The sequence below is a fragment of the Bos indicus x Bos taurus genome, chromosome 26, assembly GCF_003369695.1.
Source record: "Bos indicus x Bos taurus breed Angus x Brahman F1 hybrid chromosome 26, Bos_hybrid_MaternalHap_v2.0, whole genome shotgun sequence".
Lineage (NCBI taxonomy): Eukaryota > Metazoa > Chordata > Mammalia > Artiodactyla > Bovidae > Bos > Bos indicus x Bos taurus.
The window spans coordinates 27,479,473-27,504,197 of record NC_040101.1 but is presented as its reverse complement, the minus strand read 5'-3'; the positions used below and the strand labels follow the sequence as shown (position 1 = coordinate 27,504,197).

The 24,725-nt window shown below is 54.9% G+C and overlaps 3 protein-coding genes across 5 annotated transcripts in view; 1 reads left to right on the top strand and 2 right to left on the bottom strand.

Annotated features, from left to right (window-relative positions):
- Positions 1 to 7,962, top strand: part of PDCD11 (programmed cell death 11) — a 41,060-nt gene extending 33,098 nt beyond the window's left edge. For 2 of the 3 annotated variants that reach the window (XM_027528336.1, XM_027528337.1), the window contains exons 26-36: positions 889 to 945; positions 1,744 to 1,866; positions 2,426 to 2,548; positions 2,899 to 3,199; positions 3,404 to 3,517; positions 4,136 to 4,285; positions 4,497 to 4,747; positions 5,433 to 5,601; positions 6,095 to 6,248; positions 6,736 to 6,901; positions 7,618 to 7,962. In XM_027528336.1, coding sequence (XP_027384137.1) covers positions 889 to 945; positions 1,744 to 1,866; positions 2,426 to 2,548; positions 2,899 to 3,199; positions 3,404 to 3,517; positions 4,136 to 4,285; positions 4,497 to 4,747; positions 5,433 to 5,601; positions 6,095 to 6,248; positions 6,736 to 6,901; positions 7,618 to 7,789 — 1,780 coding nt within the window. In that variant the 3' untranslated portion in view covers positions 7,790 to 7,962. The remainder of the gene's footprint in view (positions 1 to 888; positions 946 to 1,743; positions 1,867 to 2,425; positions 2,549 to 2,898; positions 3,200 to 3,403; positions 3,518 to 4,135; positions 4,286 to 4,496; positions 4,748 to 5,432; positions 5,602 to 6,094; positions 6,249 to 6,735; positions 6,902 to 7,617) is intronic. The other variant, XM_027528338.1, reaches the window with a different exon arrangement.
- A 1,588-nt stretch (positions 7,963 to 9,550) lies between these two features.
- On the bottom strand, positions 9,551 to 15,210 carry CALHM2 (calcium homeostasis modulator family member 2). Its single transcript, XM_027528340.1, has 3 exons — positions 14,659 to 15,210; positions 11,856 to 12,570; positions 9,551 to 10,621 (listed from the first exon to the last, which is right to left on the bottom strand). Exons 2-3 carry the CDS (start codon positions 12,408 to 12,410, stop codon positions 10,205 to 10,207), a joined length of 972 nt encoding a protein of 323 aa, XP_027384141.1. The 5' UTR covers positions 12,411 to 12,570; positions 14,659 to 15,210; the 3' UTR covers positions 9,551 to 10,204.
- Positions 15,211 to 18,345: 3,135 nt separating this feature from the next.
- On the bottom strand, positions 18,346 to 21,847 carry CALHM1 (calcium homeostasis modulator 1). Its single transcript, XM_027529453.1, has 2 exons — positions 21,296 to 21,847; positions 18,346 to 18,855 (listed from the first exon to the last, which is right to left on the bottom strand). The coding sequence occupies exons 1-2, from the start codon at positions 21,845 to 21,847 to the stop codon at positions 18,373 to 18,375; spliced, it is 1,035 nt and encodes a 344-aa protein (XP_027385254.1). The 3' UTR covers positions 18,346 to 18,372.
- Positions 21,848 to 24,725: the final 2,878 nt, after the last annotated feature.

Genomic DNA, 24,725 nt, shown 5'->3' with positions numbered 1-24,725 from the left:
CTTGCCAGAGCTCAACAGCACAAAAATGCCCAGGGCCTAGGAGAAGAAGAATGTCACAGAGAAGTCCAGAATCATTTCTTTTCTTTAGGCTTACAAAATACAGATGTGATTTTTCTATTTTCAGCAAAATAGAGACCTATATTTTTAAAATAACCTTATAGTTAAGCATATGAGTAGTGTTCAGTTGTAGTTCCTTGACTCTCAAATGTGAATGATAAGTTAACTCCCTAAAGGCAGACAGTCCCTTCAGCTCCTTCCCTGCATTAAGAGCTGTGATGCCCTGGTGGGAAACACAGATGCCATCGTGGGAGGATTTGGGCTGTATTGTTGCTGAGACCCTTCCTCCTGGTAAGATTCTCTACCCTGTGACTTTGGGCGGTTACTTGCCATTTTCTGTGATGTGAGTGTGGAAGCCCCCTAGCAAGAGTAAACCCTGCTTTCCCCGCAGAAGCCTTCCCCGCTTAGGTCTCACTCGGAGGGCCGCCTCTGAACTGTGAATCTGCAGTGGTCCTGGGCCGTCCCTGCCACAGTTCCCTGGGTGAGTCTTTCCACGAGATCAAACCCTCCAAACTCGTGACACGGGGCAGGTCTCATCTCCTGCGTGTTCCCCACGTGGCTCTGCATGCCTTCCAGAGGGCTCGCGTGTCCTCTGGTTTCCTCCTGCCAGCACCGTTCTTGGGTGAGAAGAGCAAGTAGCGCTGCTTTTACCTGATGGACTGAGGCCCAGAGAAGGGCCTTGTCCCGAGTCCCTCAGCAGGTGGTCAGCAAGCTGAAGAGCAGAGCCCTCACTCTCGCCTGTTGCTCAGCCTTGTGAGAGGAAGCCGAGGCCCTCTCCCGTCTCCCAAGCTGCTGGGGTCTGCATTGCCTTCTCCTTTGTTCCCGTTCTAGGTGTTACGTCCTGTCCGCTGCGACCCCTGTATTGACTTTATCGCTGAGATCGTCCAGGTGAGTGTCTGTGTCATCGGGACAAAAATCGGGGAAGAACCTCCCAGAGGACTGAGGAGAGGCTGCGTGGATTTGACAGGGCTTTGGGCCTCCCAGCTTGCCTCACCGCTCACCTCCTTTATGCCCAGCCCTGTTTTTATCCAGAAAAGCTGAGGACATTCTAACTGTAGAAGAACCTGTCTGCTCAGGCTCTTGTTTCCCAGGGAAAGGTGCAGACATCCAGAGTGGGGCTTGGACTTGCCTGTTGGTGGTCCTGGTGAAGGGAGGTGATGTAGCCCCCAGGGTTACACAGCAGGGGCGAGTGCCGTCAAGTGGTTTGGCCTGAAGTCATGGTTTGAAATGGACATTTATGAGGCTTGACCTCCCTCTGGCTTGACCATCCTCTCCCTGTTACTATTAGCGCTGTCCAGAGCTGACAGGACTTCAGGAGAAGGTGGGGCTGGGCTCTTCAGGCGATGTCCTACTGACAGATCCAGAGTCACATTCTTACAAAGAGTTGTTACCACAGGAGGTCTTCCCAGGTAGCGCAGTGGTGAAGAATCCTCCCACCAGTGAGGGAGATGCAGCAGATGTGGGCTGATCCCTGGGTGGGGAAGATCCCCTGGAGCAGGAAATGGCAAGGGGCTCCAATATTCTTGTCTGGGAGATTCCATGGACAGAGGAGCCTGGCGGGCTACAGACCATGGGCTGGCAGAGTCTGACATGACTGAGTGACTGAGCACATTATCACGGGAGAGTTAGGGGTGAGGGTGGGCAAAGGGATTAGAGGTATGTGTGTAAGCCTTTTTATTCCTTTAGGACGAACCCAGAGACGAAAAGCAAAATAACAGATCCAGAGATTAACTCCATTGAGGACCTTGAGGAAGGGCAGCTCTTGAGGGGCTTTGTGAAGTCCGTCCAGCCGTCCGGCGTGCTCGTAGGGTGAGTGAGGTGGAGCCTGGGGACGTGGACCAGCCCCGTGTCCTCCAGGAGCCTCTCCTGGTTGGCCCCCGCTGCTCCCTCAGTCACCATCTCTGAAGGAACGTGAAGGAAGGAGACTCTTGAGTTCCCACAGTGCTTTAAATTCCAAGTCTTTTCATACTTTTAAAAAAAGTTTTAAATTATTCTTCTGTTTGGTGTTTTGGACAAAGAATATGGCATGTCACGATTTGTAAGCATTCCGTGAGCTGCCGGTGCCAGACGCTGCATCCTCCCCTGCTGTTACTATGTTTTCTTATTGTCTTCTGTCTTTCTAGCAGCTTTTGAGTTGTGTGGTGTGATGCTCTGATATGGGGTGAAAAATACCTTTCAATTATATCTTCGTTACGCAGGATGATTTTTCCAGTCTACAAAGCCCTCTTTATTTAGTTGAATGCCAAGAACCTTGTGTCTGTTGTAAATCCTTGTCCCACTTGGGTCTCTGGAAAGGTGCGGGCACTAGCTTGGCTGGGACTCCATTGCCATGTTTACAACCACGGAATGCTTGTCTCTCTCCTGTCAGCCTTGGCCCCTCAGTTACGGGTTTGGCCCGACACCCACACGTCTCCCAGCACAACCAGTCCAAGAACGCTCCTTATGACAGACACCTCCCTGAGGGGAAGCTGCTCACAGCCAAGGTCCTACGGTAGGTGCCTTCTCTCTCTCTTACCCCTTTCTCTGGGAACTCTGGGAGGAGATTGAGAGGTAAACTTTAAACATCATGGCCTAGGTAATGGTAAATGTGGTCCACGAACTCCCTTTGTTTGGCGCCTTCTGCCTCAGCTCCTGAAAGCAGGTGTGTACTTTTCCTTGCACAGCACCTGTAGCTGGGGCCGGAGGAAGGGGCAGCACAGCCACGCTCTGTATTTTTCTGCCAAGTGTTGTACGATGTGTGGGTCATTCCCAAGCTGACTGAATGATTCCAGGGCAGGTGGGGGCAGGACCCGCTGTACTGTGTGGTCCTCGTCATCCACTCTCCCTGCCGTGCTGTCGTAGCCTGAACCATCAGGAGAGCCTGGTAGAGCTGTCGCTCCTCCCCGACGCCACTGGAAAGCAGGACGTGCTTTCTGCCCCCCTGGGACAGCCACCTCCAAAGCAAGAGGGCAGGGAAACGGAGGCTGTGGAGAGAAACCACGAGGGAAAAGCAAAGGAGAAGAAGAAGCAGAAACAGAAAGAGAAGAGAACTGGGAAGGGGCAAGAGGGGGCGCAGCCACCCAGCAAGGATAAGAAAGAGCCCCAGAAGCCCCAGGCAAAGAAGCTGGGCAAGCGGCCCCACCCCGAGTCCAGCAGTGAGCAGGTAGGGCCCTCGGGAAGATGGCCTCCCCTCACGTGGAAGGCGAGCCTTCTAGAAGCCACCAGCAGCTGCCTCGCCGCATCCTCTTGGACTGAGAGCAGCTGAGTTTGGGTGGGGCGCTGGGTGCTGCTGGGAGGGCAGGGATCAAGCACGCCCTGGGCCGTGGAGAGAAGCGAGACTCAGCATCATCCCTGCCTGTCATCCCAGGAAATCGGGAACAAGAAGCAGAAGAAAGCTGCCCTGTCCGAAGAGGACGACAGTGGTGTGGAAGTGTATTACCGAGAAGGAGAAGAGGCAGAAGAGATGAGCATGTTGCCCAAGGTGAGGGGCGGCATGGTTGGGAAGGGCTGCTCCGGGAGGAGGGTCCCTGGTCTCCCGCCTGAGGACTGGGCTGTCATCAGCACACCTTTTTTGTCTTCATTTTCTGTAAAATAGGAAAAGGTGGCGAGGCTAGTTTCCTCAGTTGGTCATCAGGTCCCAAGGACAGGGCCCCTGCTTAACTGTTGAGTGGGCTTAAGAGTCAATTCTAATTCACATTTATTAAGTGGAGCTAAATTAAATTAGTCAGGAGGTGGGAGAGCCGGCAAAGAAAGGCTTTCAGCCTGTCTGAGACTGTCTCCTAGTGAGAAATGAGGACACCACCGAGGACCGGTGTGGAAGGGCTTCCCTGCCTCCCTCAGAGCGTTCTGCACACCTCTGTCCTAGCATTAATGTGTGTATGCATATGTAGCTCTTAAAGAATTATTACTTAAGTTTACTTATTTACAAAGAAAGCTTTTCGTCAGTCCTGTAAGTTTCCCCAGTGGACCAGGGTGTAGCCTGGTGTAGACCTCTAGGTTTCTGGGCACGGTGGGAGCCCCTCCTCCTCCAGTGGGAAGGGGTGGGGGAGCAGGGGCCGCTGGGCCCAGTGCTGGCCTCACGCACGCCTTTGATGCTCAGGAGAAGCTGACCAGGCCAGCAGAAGCGCCCCGGCTGCAGCTGTCTTCCGGCTTCGTTTGGGATGTGGGTCTGGACACCCTGACCCCGGCCTTGCCACCTCACGGAGATAGCTCGGACAGCGAGGAGGACGAGAAGCCAGAGCAAGCCACGGTGCCGTATCTTCCAGGGCATCACCTCTTTTGCAGGGACCCTTGGGCTCCCATGCTCTGCCCTAGCCTCGGTGTCTCTTCTGGCGGGTGGGGCCATCCCAGGCGGGGAGTGATTGCCGAGCCGCAGACTGCCCTGCAGGCTCCTGGCTTCCACTGCAGACCTCTCCGGGTCTGAGGAGCAGACGACTCACCCGCTGCTCTGCTTTCCACAGCAGAAGAAGAAAAGCAAGAAGGAGAGGGAGCTGGAGAAGCAGAAGGCGGAGAAGGAGCTGTCCCGCATCGAGGAGGCGCTGATGGATCCTGGGCGACAGCCGGAGTCGGCCGAGGACTTCGACCGACTGGTGCTGAGCTCGCCCAGCAGCTCCCTCCTGTGGCTGCAGTACATGGCCTTCCACCTGCAGGCCACAGAGATCGAGAAGGCCCGGGCCGTGGCCGAGAGGGCGCTCAAGACCATCTCCTTCAGGTCCCGGCCCCGCCGTCCTGCTTTGGGCCCCGTCTTTCCTCAGGGAGGGCCGTGTTTCCTCCACAGGCCTGCGGCAGTTGGGGTGACTGCCACCAGGGCCCATGGCTTCACAGGCTTTCTCTCAGAGGCCGGTCGTGACATAGATCTGCTCATTTATATTTCATGGTCCTCTTCACTGAGAGAGCTAGGGTCACATTTCCATGAGTCCCTACACTTCAGGTGCCCCACTTGGAGAAAAGTAGAAGAGGAAAAACTTGCCTCTCCACATACCTGGGTGAAAATCCTGGTGTGACCATCTTCCAGGCCGAGGTTCTAGCAGGTTTCCCAAAAGCTAGTGAACAGGGATGGTGCTCCTGTGCATCATTATCGTAGTTTGAGGGGAGATTCAGACCACAGGTTCTGCCCCATCCAGCCCAGACCTCAGGCCAGTTTGAGATTTGGTAGATTTCCTTCCCAGGAGTGGAGGCAGAAATCAGGGGAGCCTCAGACCCCGCAGCCATGGATCGGGGTTCCTGCTTCTACATGAGCTGCATGGGGATGGGGGCTCTCAGTGCCGGCTTGTGGGGTTGGGGACTGAGGACATGGGTGGAGCCTGGGGAGGGGCCGTGGCTCTAGCCCCCCACTTGGGAGTGGGGGCTCATGGGGCTGAGAGGATGGACTCATGTGCTGACTCTTCTCCCTCCAGAGAGGAGCAGGAGAAGCTGAACGTGTGGGTGGCCCTGCTGAACCTAGAAAACATGTATGGCTCCCAGGAGTCGCTGACCAAGGTCTTCGAGCGGGCCGTGCAGTACAATGAGCCTCTGAAGGTCTTTCTCCATCTGGCTGACATTTACACCAAGTCAGAGAAATTCCAGGTAGGGGTCTGGGCCAGGCAGCCGGCTTCCAGAGGGGCCTCAGCCACTCAGAGACAAGCTCCTGGAAGTCCCTGAGGCAGCGGGGACGTCTCGGAGAGGGGGAAACCCCTGCCTCTGGGCCCAGTCCTGCCCGAGGCTTGCTCGTCTTCAGGTGGGAGAAGTCGTTTCCCCCACCCTTGAGCCACCAATAGAGGTGTCACAGACGGGAGGTGATGTAGCCCAGTCGCCCCTTTCGTCTCTCCTCGCCCTCATCGTGCTCACGCGCTCTTCTAGTCTCGACCTCCTCGCGGCATGGGATTAGGAGGGAGACTCCCCAGCACATGCTCTCGTCATCCCGGGTGCCTGCCCTTTCCCCTCACATAGTGGATCAGGGCCTGGTCACTGAGGGAGCCCCTGAGCCCAGGGCTAGCTTCCCACGAGCGTAGCCATCTGTCTCTGTCGTTGCCCCCTCTGCTCTCATCCACTCTCTCAGCTTACATCATTCTTCCCACAGGAAGCTGGCGAACTCTACAACCGGATGCTGAAGCGTTTCAGGCAGGAGAAAGCTGTCTGGGTCAAATACGGCGCCTTCCTTCTGCGGAGGGGAAAGGCGGAGGCCAGTCACCGTGTGATGCAGCGAGCCCTCGAGTGCCTGCCTAAGAAAGAGCGTGAGTGCTCGTTCCTTCCACCCACACAGATCCTGAGCACAGTAGAATCTGGGCAGGGGCATGGGGGTCTTCTCATCCAAGGGCTGGTTTAGGGAAGCCTTCTGGAGGGTACATAGCTTGCTCTCTATTGATTATATACTCCTGAACATGTGCTCGTGTTGCATTTTAAATGCTAAACTCCAGAGGTTGAGGAACAAAAAAGGGATTAGCATCAATTCTTTGCCTGTGCCTGCCCGCCCCACACCTACCTCCCATCCCCCATCCACCTTCTGGGCCCAGAGAGTAGAATGTCTGCTGTTTGGGAGTCATAGAGCAGTGCCCATCTGTGTATTTAGCCCTCAACCTGCCCCTGCATCCCTCTTGTCATCACCTGGGTCTCAGGACCCAAGGGCAGGAAATCAGGCATCAGACTCTGTGCCTGTAGAGTCATGTGTTGTGATGAGGATGTCTCTCTGCTTTCTATGCCTGAGCTGTCCTCTCCCTGCAGACGTGGATGTGATCGCCAAGTTTGCGCAGCTTGAGTTCCAGCTAGGGGATGCGGAACGCGCCAGAGCCATTTTTGAGAGCACACTGAGCATCTACCCGAAGCGCACAGATGTCTGGTCGGTTTACATCGACATGATCATCAAGCATGGCAGCCAGAAGGAAGCCCGGTGAGAGGGGAGGATGGGCTGAGGCCTCATTCTCTGTGGCGGGGTAGGGGGCGGGCATTGACCACTCAGGAGTTTTAGCCCCGCACCAGCTCCCAGCACCCCAGTTCTCTAACTCTGTCTGGAAAATGGCTTTGACATGACACAGCAGGTTCTGTGGCATTCACATTTCCAATTTCTTTTTCTACCTTGGGGGCCAGCCACCGGTCTGGATGAAACCTCAGCTGGGAGGTAGTCTGGCCCCAGGCCTGGGAGTCAGGAGACAGGGTTTTTCTCATAATTAATGCTGAGCCTGGCTTTCATAGTAGAGAGTGTTCACAGGCATGGTCTCACCTACCACTACCAGCATCCCCCCAAGACAGGGAGGATTAGAGATGGCTGGACTGTGGTCCAGAAAGAGTTGGCACCCGCCCACGCCTCTCGGTGAGTTTTAAGCAGAGCTGTCCTCACAGATCCACACCTTACTGGTGTCCCGTCCCATTAGCTCTGTCCTGATTCCCCGTGTGCCTTCAGGGCACTCCGCCCTGTAGCATCTTAGTCTGCTCCTCTGGAAAGCAGGGGTGGTGTTCTCTCTGTCCACGGACGTGACAGTTTATAATAGGAATAAAAATAAAGGTAGAAGTGGGAGTGCTCCAGAGCCTGAGAGCAGTGAGTGAAGGTCAGCCAGAAATCACGTGGCTAGGGACCAAGAGGCAAACGCCATCTGCTCTCCCTCCCAGGGCCATCTTCGAGCGGGTCATTCACCTGAGCCTGGCCCCCAAGCGAATGAAATTCTTCTTCAAGCGCTACCTGGACTATGAGAAGCAACACGGCTCAGAGAAGGATGTGCAGGCAGTCAAGGCAAAGGCCCTGGAATACGTGGAGGCGAAGAGCTCCATGATGGACGACTAGGGGCCGGCTGGCTCCAGGACACTGTGGGACCCTCAGGCGCCTGGGCAGTTGAGAAACTGTTGCCTGAGGGCTCTATTTAAGTGCTGCTTTTTCTGCAGCATCCTTGGGGTAATCCCGTCAAGATAAAAAGGAATTTGAGATTTCTTATAATTCCTTTTTGCTTGTCTTAAGAACCAATTTGTTTCATCTTTTTCCTTTTCTGGGGCTGCTCAGTGCTTGCAGGCAGCAGGCTTCTGGGTCCCCAGGGAACCTGAGAGTCTCCTTTGTGGGAGGTCCCTGGAGCAGAACGGAGGGCCGACTCCCCACAACCCTGGAGTCAGGATCCTACTGTGGCCCTGGCGGGCTCTTGGCCCAACTGTGGGTGTGGGTGGGGTGATCAGCAGGGTCCTGGGAGCAGGCCGAACCTTCTAGATTATGGGATCTCTGGACCTTGCCTCTGCCTCAGCTCCGTGGTACCTTGTGCCCCTTGGTGGAGGCTGTGAGGCTTGGACAGGAGGAGAGGCAGAGCCCAGAAGGGAATTCAGGGACCTGAGTGCCTGAGAGGAAGGTGACAGGTATCAGCTCAAACCACCTGGTGATGTCTCCTCCCGGGGCCAGTGGGGCCAGATTATCCAACCTCTCTGAACTGGGTGCCTCGTTTATGAAATGGGGTTAAAAAATCCTGCTTGAAGGATTTTATGGACTGAGTGAGAGCATGGATGTTATGTGCTGCCACAGGGCCTGGCACGTGCGGGCTCAGTGAGGACCTAGATTGACGTGCTGTGTGACCTTAGGAGACTACAGATTCTCTCTCTCCCTGCTGCTCCCCTGAGGAGAGCTTGCAGGGCAGAGGGCATTGACTGACTTGTTCCTTGGAACCTGAGGGAGAAGGGATGTGATGGGCCTGCTACACCCCCACCTCCCTGTAAATTTCCCAGAAAGACTGTCTAAGGATCCTGTTTTCCTGAATTAAGAGGCCAGCCCAGACCCAGCTAGTTGAAGCCAGTTCATTTTTGGCTTGGTCTTAAGGGAATTAAAAGCTTCCTTGGGCAGAGCTTTAAATGTCCTCAGAGCTGGGGAGCTTTTCTGTGGGAGATGACCGAGTCCCACGCCAGAGAGCGGGACAGGGACAAGGGAGAGTGCATCAGAGGTCCGAGAAGTGGCGGAGGTGCTCAGGCATGGCAGGCATGGGAGGGAGGCCATGCAGTGCTGGCCTGGTTCTTGCTTGTTAGCTCTGGGTTACGAGAGCTGGACTGCCCAGCTGAGCACAGGGGCCGGGTCTGCTGATTCCTGATGTCTAAGCCGAGCTTCCCTCTGAGAAAGGCCAGGCTCCATCTGTTTCCCAGATCAAATCAGATGACTGAACCCAGTTAAGAGATCATCAGCCCCAGGGCCTTCCCGCAAGTGGAAACACCTGCCTCTGCCTCCCCTGACCCCCAGCCCTCCCTTCTACCCATTTCAGTCTTGCCCAGGGTCTCTGTCCTCTTCCCTCCCCAGGTCTGGGATTTAGGCCTGTCCCCCCAGTAGCTCAGCTGGTAAAGAATCCGCCTACAATGCAGGAGACCCCAGTTTGATTCCTGGGTCGAGAAGATCCCCTGGATAAGGGATAGGCTAACCCACTCCAGTATTCTAGCTTGGAGAATGCCCATGGACAGAGGAGCCTGGCGGGCTGCAGTCCATGGTGTTGGAAAGAGTCGGACATAACTGAAGCAACTTAGCACATAGCATCATGACCTCCAGCGTGCTGTGACATGACCCATCCAGTCACGCAGACACAAGCTAGTCCTTTATACTAAGAAAAGCTTTATCAAAAATGTGTATAAAATAAAGCTGGAGACATAGCCAGAGGGCTGCTTCCCAGCTGTGCCCAGCGAGCCAGATGTCCATGTGCAGTTCCACAAATGAACTGCATAGCCTTCTGCACACAGAGCCTGCTGGTGAGTTCCATCGTCACCTGACTCTGCTGGCCAGGGCTTCCCACCCAGGTGGGACTGGGTCCCTCTAGTCAGAGGTCATCCTCCACATCATAGTTCATGAAGGACCAGTTCTGGGAAAGGGTCTTTTCTCCAAAGCTGTTGACCGAGTGGCGGTGGCAACAGGAAAGGGGACTTCTTCAGGTCTGAGGGCCTTCCTGCCAGAGCCCACATCGTCTACCAGCTCTCACATCCATATCTCAGTTTTACTTTGTGTTCGTTTCTCTCCTGGCCTGTTTCCCCCAAAAGCTATGGTTAAAAAAAAAATCTCTGGGGAATTCAGTGGTTGCGACCCTGCACCTTCATTGCAGAGGGCAAGGGTTCAGCCCTGGGTCAGAGAACTAAGATCCGACAAGCATGTGCAGCCAAAGAAGAGAAGTCCCCTCATGCTGATGTGAGCAGGCAGTGGGGTTCAGTTTGGGACCAAATACCGTCATTGGCCAAGAGTGTGGGAACGGGGCCCTCAGGAGGGAAGCAAGGACATCTCTACATGGTCCGGGGTCATGCCGTTGCCCACCACACCCTGGGCCCACTTGTGCAGGCGGCTGTAGAGTGGGAGGCCTTGGTTCTCACGGTACAGGTAGACGCCGGTGATGGCGTTCCACTGCAGCCGCGGCTGTGTGCCTTCCACCGGGAACTTCGCGACCAGCTCCTCGTCGTCCTTGTCGAGCGCCACAAAGCCGAAGAAGCGGCGCACGTTGTTGGCAGCCAGCACCCGCGAGTGCACCTCAGCCGTGCGCTGGAACAGCTGGTCCTCGTTGGCGCGGTACTGCGCCCAGTAGGCCTCCTGGCGGTAGCTGAGTGGTGAGCAGTAGTGCTTGAGGCATTTGGTCAGGAACACCAGGATGGCCACCACACCGATAAGCAGCCACCCAAAGAGCTGGCCAGAGAAGGGGCAGGGTTGAGGGCGGGCAGGGAGCTGCCTGGACCCCCACCTGCCCTAGGAAGAAGTGGCGGGAGCTGGTCAGAGGGTGTGGGCTGGGTGGAACCAGGCATAACCCCCTGAGAGCTGGCTCTGTCATTTCTCTGGCCTCAGATTCTGTTCCTCTAAGGGCAGCAGGCCCTTCTGACTGATTCCTCCGCTTTGCCCTCACTCCCTGGAGCTCACACCTTCTCTGTGTTTAGACTTAGCCTCTTTGAAATCACTCATGTGCTTGTCTCGTGTGGCCGTGAGCCTATTGAGGACTAGGACAGTCAAGGTCATCTTTGTTTCCCCATTTAAGCGTGGACAGAGATCTGTGGGCATTTGAGCATCAAATACATTTTATCTCTGCCTACCATCTTCCATCTCTTTTGGTGCTGTCTCCAGCCCTGCTTTTCTACTTGTGTTACTTATGTACCTTTAGAAAATCTGTGCTCGGGTCTTCCCTGGCGGTCCAGTGGTTAAGACTCCGCATTTCCATTGCACGGGTTCAATCCCTGGTCAGGGAACTAAAATCCCACATGCCGTGCAGTGTGACCCCCCAAAAAAGAAAACTGCTCTTTTCTGCCTGTTTCTCACACCCTGCTTCTTTTAAGTTAACACTAGCTGTTTTTCTGCTCCTGCCCAGCTCTCTGCCCTTGCCTCCTCTCCCTGACCCAATTCCTCTCCTTCAGAACTAAGCTGAGGCTGAGGCTAGGATCGTGGTGGCAGCTGCTGCTTCCTTGACTGGACACCCCTCCTGTCTCAAGGGACTCCTTTTCCGTTGGCAATGCCTGAGGCTGACTCTGCTAGGCAGTGGCTTTTCCTGGGATAGGAACATGTTCATCCCCTGAGCCAGCCATCCTCCACCACCAGCTCACAGCCAACAGCAAAGGTTTCATAAGGCGGCAGCGGTTTGTGCTCAATCCAGCTGGAGCGAAGGGCTTAATTTGTGACAGGTATCAGGCTCGGACTGAGCAAGAAGAAAATTCCTTTAATGTTTAAAACTCTCTTATTTGGGATGGCGTTGACCCTTGTCCCACCAATCGCTAACCCATGGATACCCAGCTTTCATGCCTGAGGCTGATAATCTAGTGATTTTCTGGAGAGCTCAGCCCCAGAGGACTAACTGCAGGGTTAACCCTGAGCCGTTACCTGCCCACTCTCCATCAGGTAGGGGAGAAAAGAGGAGCTTGTCTTGGTACAGTCTTACCTGGGACTCGTACTTGAGTCTGCGGCTGACCTCCTCCCGGAAGACTGACAGGTTGGCAGGGCCCTCCCCGCATGGGAACCTGGCCAGGATTTCTGTGGCATGGGCTACTGGGAAGCTCCTTTCTCCAACCATGAGTGAATGGGGGTTCACGAACTCACTGAGAGCACAGACGTAGGCCTCACCACGCAGCAGGGAGATGACAGACCAGGTGACGGGGGCCACGGCCGCGCGGCCCACGATGGAGCTTAGGAGGAGGAAGTTGGGGGCAGCCGAGCAGTTCTTGGTCCTCCGGTACTGGCACTCAGCAACCAGGTTCCAGGTGTGGTTGTTGAGGATGACGCCAATGAGGAAGAGTGCCAGGGCGGGCACCCCAATGGCTGCCAGCCCATACAGGTAGTTCCGGGCCGGTGAGCAAGGGCAGTGGAAAGCCACCACGGTGAACAGCTCCTGGCTGCCCACTGTGCCCAGTGCCACCAGCCCGTTGAAAATCATCACATCCTTGCTCTTGAAGAAGAGTGACAGGAAGCGGAAGTTCTCTGCGATCAGGGCTGCCATGGTGATGGGTGAGCTGGGAGGCTGACGGCAAGGGTGGAGGCAGGAGGAGATCTGGATGATGGCTCCAGGTGGGACTACGAGAGCTTGCAGGCTAGTGGGCACCGGAGGGCGGGGCACAGTCTTGCCATTTCATCCCCTGTAGTGGCCAGTTGAGTGCTTCCTGTGGGACAGTAGGTGACAAATCAGTATTTGCCTCTGAAAATAGGGACCAGGGGGCTCTTGTGAAGTCAGGCTGGTGAGAAACGAAGGAGACTCAGGGAGCCCCAGGGCCTGGGCAGATGGAGAGTAGCCACTGTTCACTGAGCTCCTACTACATGTCAGGCGTTTTGCACCCCTCATTGCCCATCGTCACGGTCCTGCACTGAGCTGTGATAGCCCAATGCACGGTTGGAAGGTGGAGGTTTCCCCAGGGTGACTGCCTGCCTGGCTCACACATGAGTGCAGAGCTAAGATTCAAGCTCAGGTCTGTCTGCCTCACGTACCTTGGTTCTTGTCATCCCCATAAGCTTCCCTTGAGGTGGGGACTAGGAATGGCCCTGTGGCTTTGGGGAATGTGTGATATTGACTGGCTTTCCCTTTGGGATTCCAGGTACTTGCTAGTGTGCTGGGGGACCTAGGACAGTTTGGAGGGTGTGTCCTCGGGTGTCTAGCCCATGGGTATAAAAGCTGGAGTGGGTGTCCGGTGGATGAGGGACTTGGGCTTGACCCTGTGCTATGGGCTGGTGTAGAGGAAGGGGTCTCCAGTCAGTGGTGAGCCTGGTACAGCCTCCCTGGAGTTCATAAGAGCCTTTTCATTTTGGAGACCGCAGGCTCTGGACTGGTTTAGGAGATCCTGGCTGTCAACATACTTCATGACTTTTCTCTGGACTTAAGTGTCCTCATCTGTGAAAAGAGGATAAATCATTTGGCCCTTGCCCTCTTAGGAATGCTGGAGGGAAAGAAAGGGAATAAACTGTGCCTGATAACTGTCCCATGTATGACACCCTCCATCTCACCTTGTCCGGTCCTGAAGGCCCCTTCCAGAGGTGAGGTGGATGGCAAGGGGTGGAGGTGGTAATTCTTCGTGGGGCAAAGATCAGGAAACTAAGGCCTCCAGAGGATAAGCGCTTTGCTTAAGCTATTCAAATATGGACGTGCCTGGACGGGACTTTTGAGCGTGACCTGAGGAAGCCTTGGAAGTGGACAACGGTGGGTCAAGCTAAGCAAGCCCTCTGTTTTCCTGGTTTCCTCTGCCCCCGCTCTGTGCCCATCCACAAGAGCCCTGGCAAGCTTCCCCTTCCCCACCCATTCCCCTTTCTCCGTCCAGCAGCCATGTTCCACCCAGGTCCCCAGGCCTGGGGCCGCCCAGCCAGCCAGCAACAGGAGGCCTTGATGAAGCCTAAGGCTTGGCCGTGCCTGAGAGACAGTGGAGTCTCCGGCTCTCGAGCCTGCTCTTGGTCTGGGTAGCAGCGTGCCTGAGAGACAGTGGAGTCTCCGGCTCTCGAGCCTGCTCTTGGTCTGGGTAGCAGCAGGGCTGGCAGCCTGCCAGGAACTAGCCGAGGCCTCCAGCTTCAGCCCTGTTCTGCCCCAACTCCCTTCCCAGGTTCCGCCCACAGAGGCAAGGGTGTGGCCCCTGTTCTTTCTATCCCGGGATGAAAAATAAAAGTCCTCAGGCCAGAGGCAGCTGGGGAGTGGAGCGATGGGAGGTGGGGGGCGGGCAGCAAACAGGTGGGGAGTCCTGCCAGTATTTCCTTCTGTGCCTCCTCTCTGGACTACTGTCCCTCCCGGTTACTGCCAAGACTGCCTGATGGGCTGGGGCAGAGCTGGGTGCCACGTGGGTTGCCAGGTGGAGAAGAAGAGATCTGTCTTCCCTAACTCACTGTCTCTGGCGGTCCTGGAGCTCCAGTCTAACTCCCTGGGAAACAAAAGTTTGCGATATTGCTGGGGATGATCCGGTTAAAGGCAGCCCCCTCCCCCACCCCCCACTCCTCCTCTTGACTTAACAGCCTCTAATAAGCTCCCCTGGGTTTGAAAATCACCACACTGGTGGGTGGTGCACAGAGGAGAGAACACTGCCCCTGAGAATACTGCCCTTGGGCCCCAGGCCTGGGAGTGTCATATCCAGGCCCGATGGGACCTCCAACAGCAGCAGTCAGGACAGGAAACAGGTGCCTGGGGAGTGGGAGGAGGAGGCTCAGGGAGGGGCCTGGCTCCCGGGAAAGTCCCTCTGGGTAAACCCGGAGTGGCCCTGTGTGCTCCCCTTCCTTACCTGGGATCTGCTGCGGGCATCGGTAGCTTTGGCCTCCGAGGGGCAGGGCTCTCCAAGTGGCGCAAGAACATCAGAGACCCTGGGTGGGCACCAGCCCATGCCCTCTCCCTCCTGCTTTGCTTCTTCTGCCCAGGAGAGACCGGCAGGGCCTGGGGCTGTTGGGGTCTTCCGGAAAAAAAGTTTTAACTCCAGAAAAGAGGCTGAACCCCGCGGGATGGATGGTGTGCGCCAGCCAGTGGAAAAACAGTCTCCAGGCAGGCGGGCGCCAGGCAGTGGGGGCGGGCGGAGGGCGGGCGGCGCGGGGAGAGGAGAGGAAGTGGAGGAGTCAGTTTTGCTGCGGCCCGCCTGCCTTCAGAGGCTCTGCACCAGTGGGACCAGTTTGGGAGCCAGACAGGGGGCCCCCGGCATTTCTGGTCTGGGCCTGTCCTCCAGGCTGGTTTCAGGAGCACCCACTCTACTTGATCCTCACTGGCAGAAGCAGCCAGAACCGAGCCCCAAGCAGGATTAGGGGAGAGGAGCCACCAGACCGACGCTGACTCCTAGTGGGGTATGCAAAGCCAAAGGCCCCCCTCCCCCATCCTGGTCCTCTCTGAGCAAGCCCTCCCCCTGCTGGCTCTTCTGTCCTCACTTCCACTCACTCCCCAGATGCTGCTTCGAATCTCAGGAGCGCTGATGAGAAAATTCTGGACTCTAGGGATTTTCTGAGGCCCTTGGGGAGAGCTCTGACTGGTGGGTGGAAATTACAAGAAGGCAGATGAAGCCCTTTGTAACAATTAGAGCTATCCAGCCTATTCCAGAAAGTGGTCGTGAGATCCCTGTCTGTGGAAGTATACAAGCTGAGGCTGAAAAGTCATGGATCGGGAATGCTGAAGGGGAGGGCCCAAAGACAGTGTCGATGACCCACCCTCCCGGATCAAGGGAGAGACCCCCAGACCCCTGTCCACTCTGCAGTCTTGGGGTTCTGTGACCTTAGAACTGCTGAGTGACCTGCTGGCCTCCCTCAGCTGGGCTTGTTCACGTGCAGGAATGAAGGGAAAAGGACCAGTGTTCATTTTTTCACATCTTACGATGTCCCAAATATGGTTCCAGATGCTTCCTCAGAAGTTATCCTTTAACCTCACTATAATCCTGAAAAGCAAGTCTTTTAAACATACGTTTTACAGACAGACAACTGTGGGTCAGAGGGATTGACCCACTGGGATTGAATCCTCTGTGGGACAGAGGATTGTGGGTCAAAGGACTTGCCAAAGGTCCTACAGCCCCAATATTTGAATGCAGGTTTGCCTGACCTAAAATTTTACTCTTTCCTTCACATTTCTTTAAAATTTATTTTTATTTATATTTTGGCTGTGGTGGGTCTTTGCTGCTATGCACAGGCTTTCTTTAGTTGCAGCAAGTGGAGGCTACTCTTGGTTGCGGTGCTCGGGCTTCTTCATTGCAGTGGCTTCTCTTGATGCAGAGCACAGGCTCTAGGCGTGTGGGCTTCCCTAATGCAGCGCATGGGCTCAGTAGTTGTGGTTCATGGGCTCTAGGGCGCAGGCTCAAGCAGTCGTGGCCCACGTTGCCCTGCGGCATGTGGGATCTTCCTGCACCAGGGATCCAGCTGGTGTCCCTTGCATTGCAAGGCCGATTCTTAACTGCTGGATCTCTGGATCACCTTCCTTCACATTTATACTTCCCAATAACTCTGGGCTGGCTTTTTTCCTCTGGACAACAACCCTCCCCCCTCCACCGCCCACTCCCAGCTGTTAACACACCCCTGGTCTTCACTCATCTGAATCACCCCCTAGAGTAAGTCCCACCTCTTGGAGGAGGCCTCCAGCCTACCTAGGCTTCCAGGTTTCTCCCTCTTCCCAAATAATTAAAAGGAGAGAGACTGGGTCTCAGAAGTGGGAATAGAGGGAAGGATGCCTGAGGAAGAATGAAAATTATTAACCCAGTGTTGTAAGGCTCAAGATCAAAATGAATTCTCAGATAAAGGGGACTTAGGTCTCCAAGATGTCTTGGGGCAAGAAGCTTATCTTCTTGGCCCTCTGCTTCCCCCTGGACAAAGGAAGCTCTAGTTCCTTATGTCCCCACCTTCAGTCCAGGAGGAAGAGAAGCCCTCAGATTTGGAAATCAATACCCACATTATCCGCCAAGTACTGCGTGCCTACCACATGCCATGCACTTTACGTACCTCACCCATTTAATGCTCACACAATCCCATGAGGTAGGTGCCTCATCTCCCTTGTACAGATGAGGAAACTGAGGCAAAGTGAAGCAACTGGACACAGTTTGTAAGTAGTAGAGCCAGCATTTGACCCAGTTCTGTCTCACTTTTGAGTCTGGGCCATTTCCACACTAGGTAGCTCCCCTCCCTCTCCTCCACCCTCACCCACACCTCAGGACAGAGACCTTCAGCACTTTAGAACCCCCTGCCCAGGGGATGTGGTCTCTGGGAACATGGGAAGACATCAGCTTCCCTTTCTAAATGCTCTGGGGATGGTCTGATTTCCACCTGAGACCTGGATGTGAGGGACGTGGCAGGGCCATCTCCAAGGCCTCTCCATGGCATGTGCTATGGTCTGAATATGTCCCCCGCTCAAATTCATATGTTGAATCTTACCCCCAAAGGCGATGGGACTAACGAGTGGGACCTTTGGGAGGTGCTCAAGGCATGGGATTCATGCCTTATAAAAGAGGCTCCAGGGACTTCCCTGTGTGGTGCAGTGGTTAAAATTTTATGTTCCCAATGCAGGGGGCCTGAGTTCGATCCCTGGTCAGGAGACTCGATCCCATGTGCCACAACTAAGACCCAGTGCAGCCAAATAAATACATAAATAAAACGTTTAAAAAGAGACTCCAGAGAGCCCCCAGTCTCACCCACCACAGGACACAGTGAGCTGGCATGCTCTACCAACCAGGAAGAGGGCCTCTATCAGAACATGACCATGGCAGTGCCATGATCTTGGACTTCCAGTCTCCAGAATGCTGGGAGAGGCCTCTGTCATTTAGAAGCTACCCAGTCTGCTGTATTTGTTAGAACAATTCAAACAGACTAAGACAGGGGCCTTCCGTGCCAGTGCTAAGGAAGTGTGCAGTCCGCCTTGATGATGTTGAGTGACCTCCGTGGGGAGCCACACCCTGGCTTCTCCCGACTGGACCTAGCTTCTGATATCTTATCCCCTGTGACCATAGGCGTGTTCCATCAGATGGGGCTGTGTCAGGTCCTTATGGCCCACTTTGGTCTATTCAGCCTCACTCAGGAGACCAGCCAAAATCAGAGGATTCCTGCTTCATGAGGTGGCTGGACTTCCCTGAGCCTTGAGCATAAGGGAACTAAGATCTTAAAAAAGAATCACAGATGAGTGAACGCTGGGGCAAGGCGCTCACAGAGCCTGAGAGGAGATAGTGAACCAGGGGTGACGTGGCCTGGGAGGGGCTGGGCAGATGGGAGCTTGTCTCCCCCAAAGGCAGTTCTGAATCCCTCTGACTAATACTGCTCGTGGCCCTGTAACTCCAGGACCTTCCAGGATAGTCCCATAGCTGGGGGACTGAGGTCCCCTTCCAACTCCAAATTTCCCGCCTCAAATGGGCAGGTGAGTGCCTGGGCATGCAGGTCTGCTCTGGAGCCTACGATCAGCACCTGCAGCCTTCATCTCTTCATCCACTTTGGGGGTCTGAGGAGCTGTGGGCTCACACCCCATTCCCACCTCTTCACCTGGCCACGGCTCACACTTTGCTGAAGTAGGTGGCCACCTCCTTGCGTGAAGGCCGGGGCCCGCCCCCAGCCCAGCCGTTGCCCACCAGTGGCTCCTCCTGGCCCAGCCGCAGGGGCGGCTTGCACTCATGCCAGCTCGTGAGCAGCCTGTTCATGGTGCCCTGATCGGTGATGCCATGCAGCTTCTCCCTCTCCTCATCCACCCCTTCTGTGGCAGCAGGGGCGGCCGAGCCAGTGGGGCCGGCAGCCAACGCCCCGTGGGCGTGACCCAGCTCCAGGTCGTGGTTCATGGCCTCGAAGAACTGCTGGATACAGACCTTGGCGAAGGCCTTGGCGTGCTCCGTGCATGTCTCATCAAAGAGCTTGCGCTCGATGTCGATGTAGTGGGACCAGTACTTGCTTTTAAGGAAGGCGGCCTGTGTGAAGCAGGGCCGCACAGAGCGCACGACAAATGCCAGCAGCGTGGTCAGCAGCACGAAGGACCAGCCCAGGGCCTGAGACGAGAGAAGACAGAGTCAGCCGGGCACTGCCCTCCGGCCTCCCGAGCCTGTCCAAGCCCCCAAACCACACTCTGTGCCAGGGCCTTTAGGGAAAAGAGCACTGACTACAAAGAGCAAATGCCGGCACCTCATGGCCTCCACTTCTCTCCTGTACAATGGGCACAGATATACCATCTCATGGAAATGAGACCGCGTGAGTGAAATGCCCGGTGTGTAGGCCTGGCTCTCAATACACAGGACTTGGCTGGGCAGACCTTGGAACTAGAATGCCTGGGTTTGCCCATCTGCACTGCAGGCATATTCCAGAGATTTGTGGGATCTGCTCCAGGCTGTTACATTAAAGCAAACACGGCAATAAAGTGAGTCACACCATGTTTTTGGGAGCCCAGTGCACATAAAAGTTGTGTTTACACTAACATAACATGTGCAATAGCATTACGTATAAAAAATAATGTATACAACTCAATTAAAAAATGCTTTATTGCTGCAAAATGCTAGCCATTATTTGAGCTTTCAATGAGCAGTAGTAGTAAATCAAAGATCAGAGATCACAGATCACCATAACAAATATAATAATGAAAAAGTTTAAAATACTATGAGAATTGGCAAAATGTGACCCAGAGACAAGACGTGAGCAAAAGGTGTTAGAGAAACGGCACCAACAGACTTTCTCGATGCAGGGTGGCCAGGAACCTTCAACTTGTGAAACACGCAGTATCTGTGAAGCCTGATAGAGGTATGTGCAATAAAACAAGGTCTGCCTGTCCTTAACAGTTGACTGGGAGCAAAGTACCTGCCTTCTCTGTGCCTCAGTTTCCCCACCTACAAAATGGGGCTGTTGATCATAACCATCCCACTGGGTTGTTCTGAGGACTAAAACTGGCAATAAACAGCACAGTGCCTGGTTCCTAGTTAGTGCTCAGTAACTGTTAGTCACTATTACTGGCCAACCAGCCCTCACTAACTATGCCTCTTCCTTCAGGAAGCCCTCCCTGACCTCCCATAGTGACGCTTCCTCCTCTGAGTCCTGTACCTCGCCTCTGGCTCCTGCTGCTGTCTGCCTTTCAGTCGCAGCTCTCAGTCAGTGCCTCCCGTGTGGGCTCCGAGCTGAGCCCTCAGGGGTCACAGAGACAAATCGGACAATTGCTCAAACTTGTGCTGAAGAGCACTGGACACTCAGGTGCTGGTTCTATTCTTCCAGTAACTCACTGTGGTGAAGGCTGCTCCCCCAGTTTCAACTTAGGGTCAACCCCAGTTGCACAGAGAAGCATTCGGCCAAATCAGGGTGAGCGAGGCAGGGCAACCACTGTCAGTAGTGGGGGTCAGTGGTTATGGTAGAGCACCCTGGGGCGGGGAAACTGCAGAGCATGTGCTGGATGAGGAAATGTGGGCCCTGCTGGGCTGAATCTCCAAAAGTTTCAGGTAAACCTGGAAATCTCATTTTTATGTGATAGTTTTCAGGTTTTAGATGATGTCAACTAATTCTAAAATTAAACTTTGAATTCAGCCCCTGAAGTCCAAATGACATACTGTAGGCCAGGCAGCCTGCCCTCTGGGGCCCCTTTTAGTCTATGAGGTAATTGTTTAAAGGTCAGGTGGAGGGTAAAGTGGATGACGGACAAGTGTTCAGACCAGAGGAGGCGCAGGCGGGAAGGAAAGCGCTCGGAGTGTGAAGTTCACAGGGGCACCCGGTGACAACGCAAGCCCCAGAGGGGAGAGTTCAGGCTGGAGGGGAAGCCGGGGCGTCTGGACTCATCGCAGCAGAGTGTGCATGCTTCTGTAGCCTTGTCCCCTCCCTGGTAGACCCCTGCCCAGGTCTTCCTGCCCACGCACCACAACTGCTGAGGAGTCCTGAGGGGCTCAGATGAGTGGCGGGCCAGAGTGGCAGATAGCGTGGAAGCAGGGCTCCAGAATCCCCTGTCAGTGGGCCCTCCAGCCCTGCCTTTGGGGCACATCCCAACAGTCCATCCCCTCACTCAAGCCTCCTTCCCCTGAGCAGGGAGTGCCAGCTGGGGCCATTTGCCAGGGAAATGTACCCAAATTGCGTAGCCACCCACCGGCCTCACCACTGTCCGGACCTGGAAGAGGAAAAGGATGCAAATTCCCCCAGGTTTCCAAACTGGAGCTCAGGCAGTTGGGTCCACTCAGGGGAACCTCGGACAGGGCACAGGCCTCTTTCCCCAGGTGGCACTGACCTGAGGAAAGACACCTGCCTCCGCCTTCAGAAGCCCTGGCCCCCTTTGGGAAAATATGCCCCCACCCCAGGGAACTGCATCTGAGTGGACAGACCCATCCCTGGCTTGGGGGCCCCCCATCTATTGGGGAAACATAAGCACGCCCTGCGGAAGCTCCACTTCAAGAGCGGGGAAGGAATACTTTCCGAGGGACCCAACCTGTGAGGGGAGCCCCAGCCCAAGGCCGTCCGGCCCCTCACCTGCGAGATGCAGCGCAGGTAGCGCACAGCCACCTCGCGGGCCAGCAGCCAGTCGCCCTCGTAGATCTCAGGGCAGGGCACCCGGGCCAGCAGGCGGGCAAGCTCTGGTGGGGGCAGGCCGGGCACCAGGCTGCCATTGCCCAGCAGGCTCACGGGCACCGCCGTGCAGAATGCGCAAAGGAAGCACTTGCCATCAAGCAGTGTGACAGCCACCCAGACGACGGGCGCGATGAGGGCGCGCTGGGCCATGGAGCAGAACATGTAGCGCAGCACCGCGGGGTCCTTGGCCCGGTGGCCCTGAGGCCGCTTCCATTCTTCGGCCAGCATGGACACGTTGTTGTTCATGACCAGGCCGAGCAGGAAGAGCACCAGGGGCGGCGCCAGCAGGATGCCGGCGCTGTAGGCAGCGTTGTAGCCCGGCAGGCAGGGGCAGTTGAAGTCGAAGGCAGAGTACATCTGGGCACTGGCCAGGGCCATGATACCGCAGATGCCATTCATGAAGGACTCCTGGTTGGACTGCAGGAACTGGAAGATCATCCGGAACTTGTCCATGGTGCCCCCACGGGGCCTGCTGGCCTCCTCCCGCCTCACCGCGGCCTCAGGATGGCCCCTGAGGCCCACTCTGCCCAGCGGGCGCCCACGTCATGGCTGAGACAGGCAGAGCTCTGGGCGGAGGCTGGGGCCGCTGTCTCTTTGAACCTTCTAAGTCAGGTGCTGGCCGGGAGGGCGCAGCTTGACCAATCCCGTGGGTGCAGCAGTCTGCCCTCCCCTGCTCCACCCTTCCTGGGTTTCTCTCTCTCTCCACAGCTGGCTCCGCCACTGGGAAACCACGAGGACCACACCTGACTGGGACCAGTTCTCTGGCTGCTGGAGGAGGGTGGGGATGGAGGCTCCAACTCAGCTGGGAAGACAGGCCCTTGGGCAGGGTTGAAGTTTGGGAGAATCTAGGACTGCTGCAGAGGCCTGAGCTCCCGGGCCTTGACCCCTGGGCTCCTAGGAAGCGTGTCACCCTCTTTCTGTCCTTCCCATTGGGTCTTTCATCCATGCTGTGTCAGGATCCAAGAGGACTCCTCCATTAGTGCAGACAATGGTATGATGATGTAGTGAAGGCAGTCGTGGTGGCCCAGTCATAGGTGTGATAATGGTGGGGATGCCAGTTATGATGGTGATGCTGCTGATGGTGGTGGGGATGCCAGTTATGATGGTGATGGTGCTGATGAGGGTGGGATGCCAGTCATGATGGTGATGGTGCTGATGGTGGTGGGGATGCCAGTCATGATGGTGATGGTGCTGATGGTGGTGGGGATGCCAGTCATGATGGTGATGGTGCTGATGGTGCTGATGGTGGAGGTGATGCCAGTTATGATGGTGATGGTGCTGATGGTGGAGGTGATGCCAGTCATGATGCTGATGGTGCTGATGGTGCTGATGGTGGTGGGATGCCAGTTATGATGGTGATGGTGCTGATGGTGGAGGTGATGCCAGTCATGATGCTGATGGTGCTGATGGTGCTGATGGTGGTGGGATGCTAGTTATGATGGTGATGGTGCTGATGGTGGAGGTGATGCCAGTCATGATGGTGATGGTGCTGATGATGGTGGGGATGCCATTTATGATGGTACTGGTCCTGATGGCTATGCTGTTGTTGCTGGTTGTGATGGTGGTAATATTGTGATGATGGTTGTGACAGTGGTCATGGTGGGGATGGATGGTGATGATGGTGGAGATAGTGCTAAAGGAATAAAATAGGAAGCTCTGAATTTGGAATCAGAGGATTTGGATCTGAGAGGTTGCTAGGGCCCCTTCTGCAAGGCAGAAGGAGCTGTGTCCGGTAAGCATAATGCAGGTGTTTTTATGTCCTGTCTCCTTGTGTCTCGGTGGTTGTGTCTGTGTGTTTGTGGATTACAGAGGAAAAATCCTTTCCTGGCTCTCCCTCCTACCTCTACTTCCCCAGGTCAAAAAATAATGGAATGGGCGATGGGGTTTCATGCCTGGGGCTGAGGAACCCAGAGTGTCCATGGGAACCAAGCCAAGGCTCCACCATCAGCACAGCAAAGTGGAAGGGGCTTAGAGGGCTCCCTTTGATGCCACCAGCTCTCCCAGAAGAGTGGGTTAGATCCAGCTCCAACTAGATGGCTCCTGTCTGGAGCGAGATGGGGGGCTGTGGGGGCGGGACCGGAGGAGGGCTGGGACTGAAGTAAAGCAAGAGACTGGACAGGGCAGCTCCCTGGGACGCTCAGATCTGTGTGTCCCTGTGTGTCATGTGTCACGTGTCCATGTGTGAAATTTCTATGGATTTGGGCCTCAATGTCTGTGCGTCTACAGTGTGTATGTAACTATGACCATGCAGAACTCTATGGGTCTTTCTGAGACAGCACCGCCTCCCACCCCAACTCCACCATGTCCACCTACCTCCCATTTGTAGCAAAGCTTTAGTCTCCCAGGCCTCCCCTGAGTCTCAGATGGCTGACTCAGGAGTTCATTGTTATTATAAATGGAGAGTTCAGTTCAGTTCAGTTGCTCAGTCGTGTCTGACTCTGTGACCCTATGGACTGCAGCACGCCAGGCCTCCCTGTCCATCACCAACTCCCGGAGTTTACCCAAACTCATGTCCATTGAGTCGGTGATGCCATCCAACCATCTCATCCTCTGTCATCCTCTTCTCCTCCTGCCTTCAATCTTTCCCAGCATCAGGGTCTTTTCAAATGAGTCAGCTCTGCACATCATGTAGCCAAAGTATTGGAATTTCAGCTTCAAAATCAGTCTGTCCAATGAACACTCAGGACTGATCTCCTTTAGAATTGACTGGTTGGATCTCCTTGCAGTCCAAGGGACTCTCAAGAGTCTTCTCCAACACCATAGTTCAAAAGCATCAATTCTTTGGCACTTTCTTTATAGTCCAACTCTCACATCCATACATGACTATTGGAAAAACCATACCTTTGACTAAGTCTTTTGTTGGCAAAGTAATGTCTCTCCTTTTTAATATGCTGTCTAGCTTGGTCATAAATTTCCTGCCAAGGAGTAAGCATCTTTTAATTTCATGGCTACAGTCACCATCTGTAGTGATTTTGGAGTCCCCCAAAATAAAGTCTGCCACTGTTTCCACTATTTCCCCATCTATTTCCCATGAAGTGATGGGACTGGATGCCATGATCTTAGTTTTCTGAATGTTGAGCTTTAAGCCAACTTTTTCACTCTCCTCTTTCACTTTCATCAAGAGGCTCTTTAGTTCTTCTTCACTTTCTGCCATAAGGGTGGTGTCATTTGCATATCTGAGGTAATTGATATTTTTCCTGGCAATCTTGATTCCAGCTTGTCCTTCATCCAGCCCAGCATTTCTCATGATGTACTCTCCATATAAGTTAAATAAGCAGGGTGACAATATACAGCCTTGACGTACTCCTTTTCCTATTTGGAACCAGTCTGT

Excerpts from the sequence above, each read along its gene's own strand:
- CALHM2 (XM_027528340.1), bottom strand. The coding sequence starts at position 12,410 with ATGGCAGCCCTGATCGCAGAGAACTTCCGCTTCCTGTCACTCTTCTTC. Across the intron at positions 10,622-11,855 it reads GACTCAAGTACGAGTCCCAG|CTCTTTGGGTGGCTGCTTAT; the intron begins GTAAGACTGTAC and ends TTCTCTGGCCAG.
- CALHM1 (XM_027529453.1), bottom strand. The coding sequence starts at position 21,847 with ATGGACAAGTTCCGGATGATCTTCCAGTTCCTGCAGTCCAACCAGGAG. Across the intron at positions 18,856-21,295 it reads ACCTGCGCTGCATCTCGCAG|GCCCTGGGCTGGTCCTTCGT; the intron begins GTGAGGGGCCGG and ends CTCTCGTCTCAG.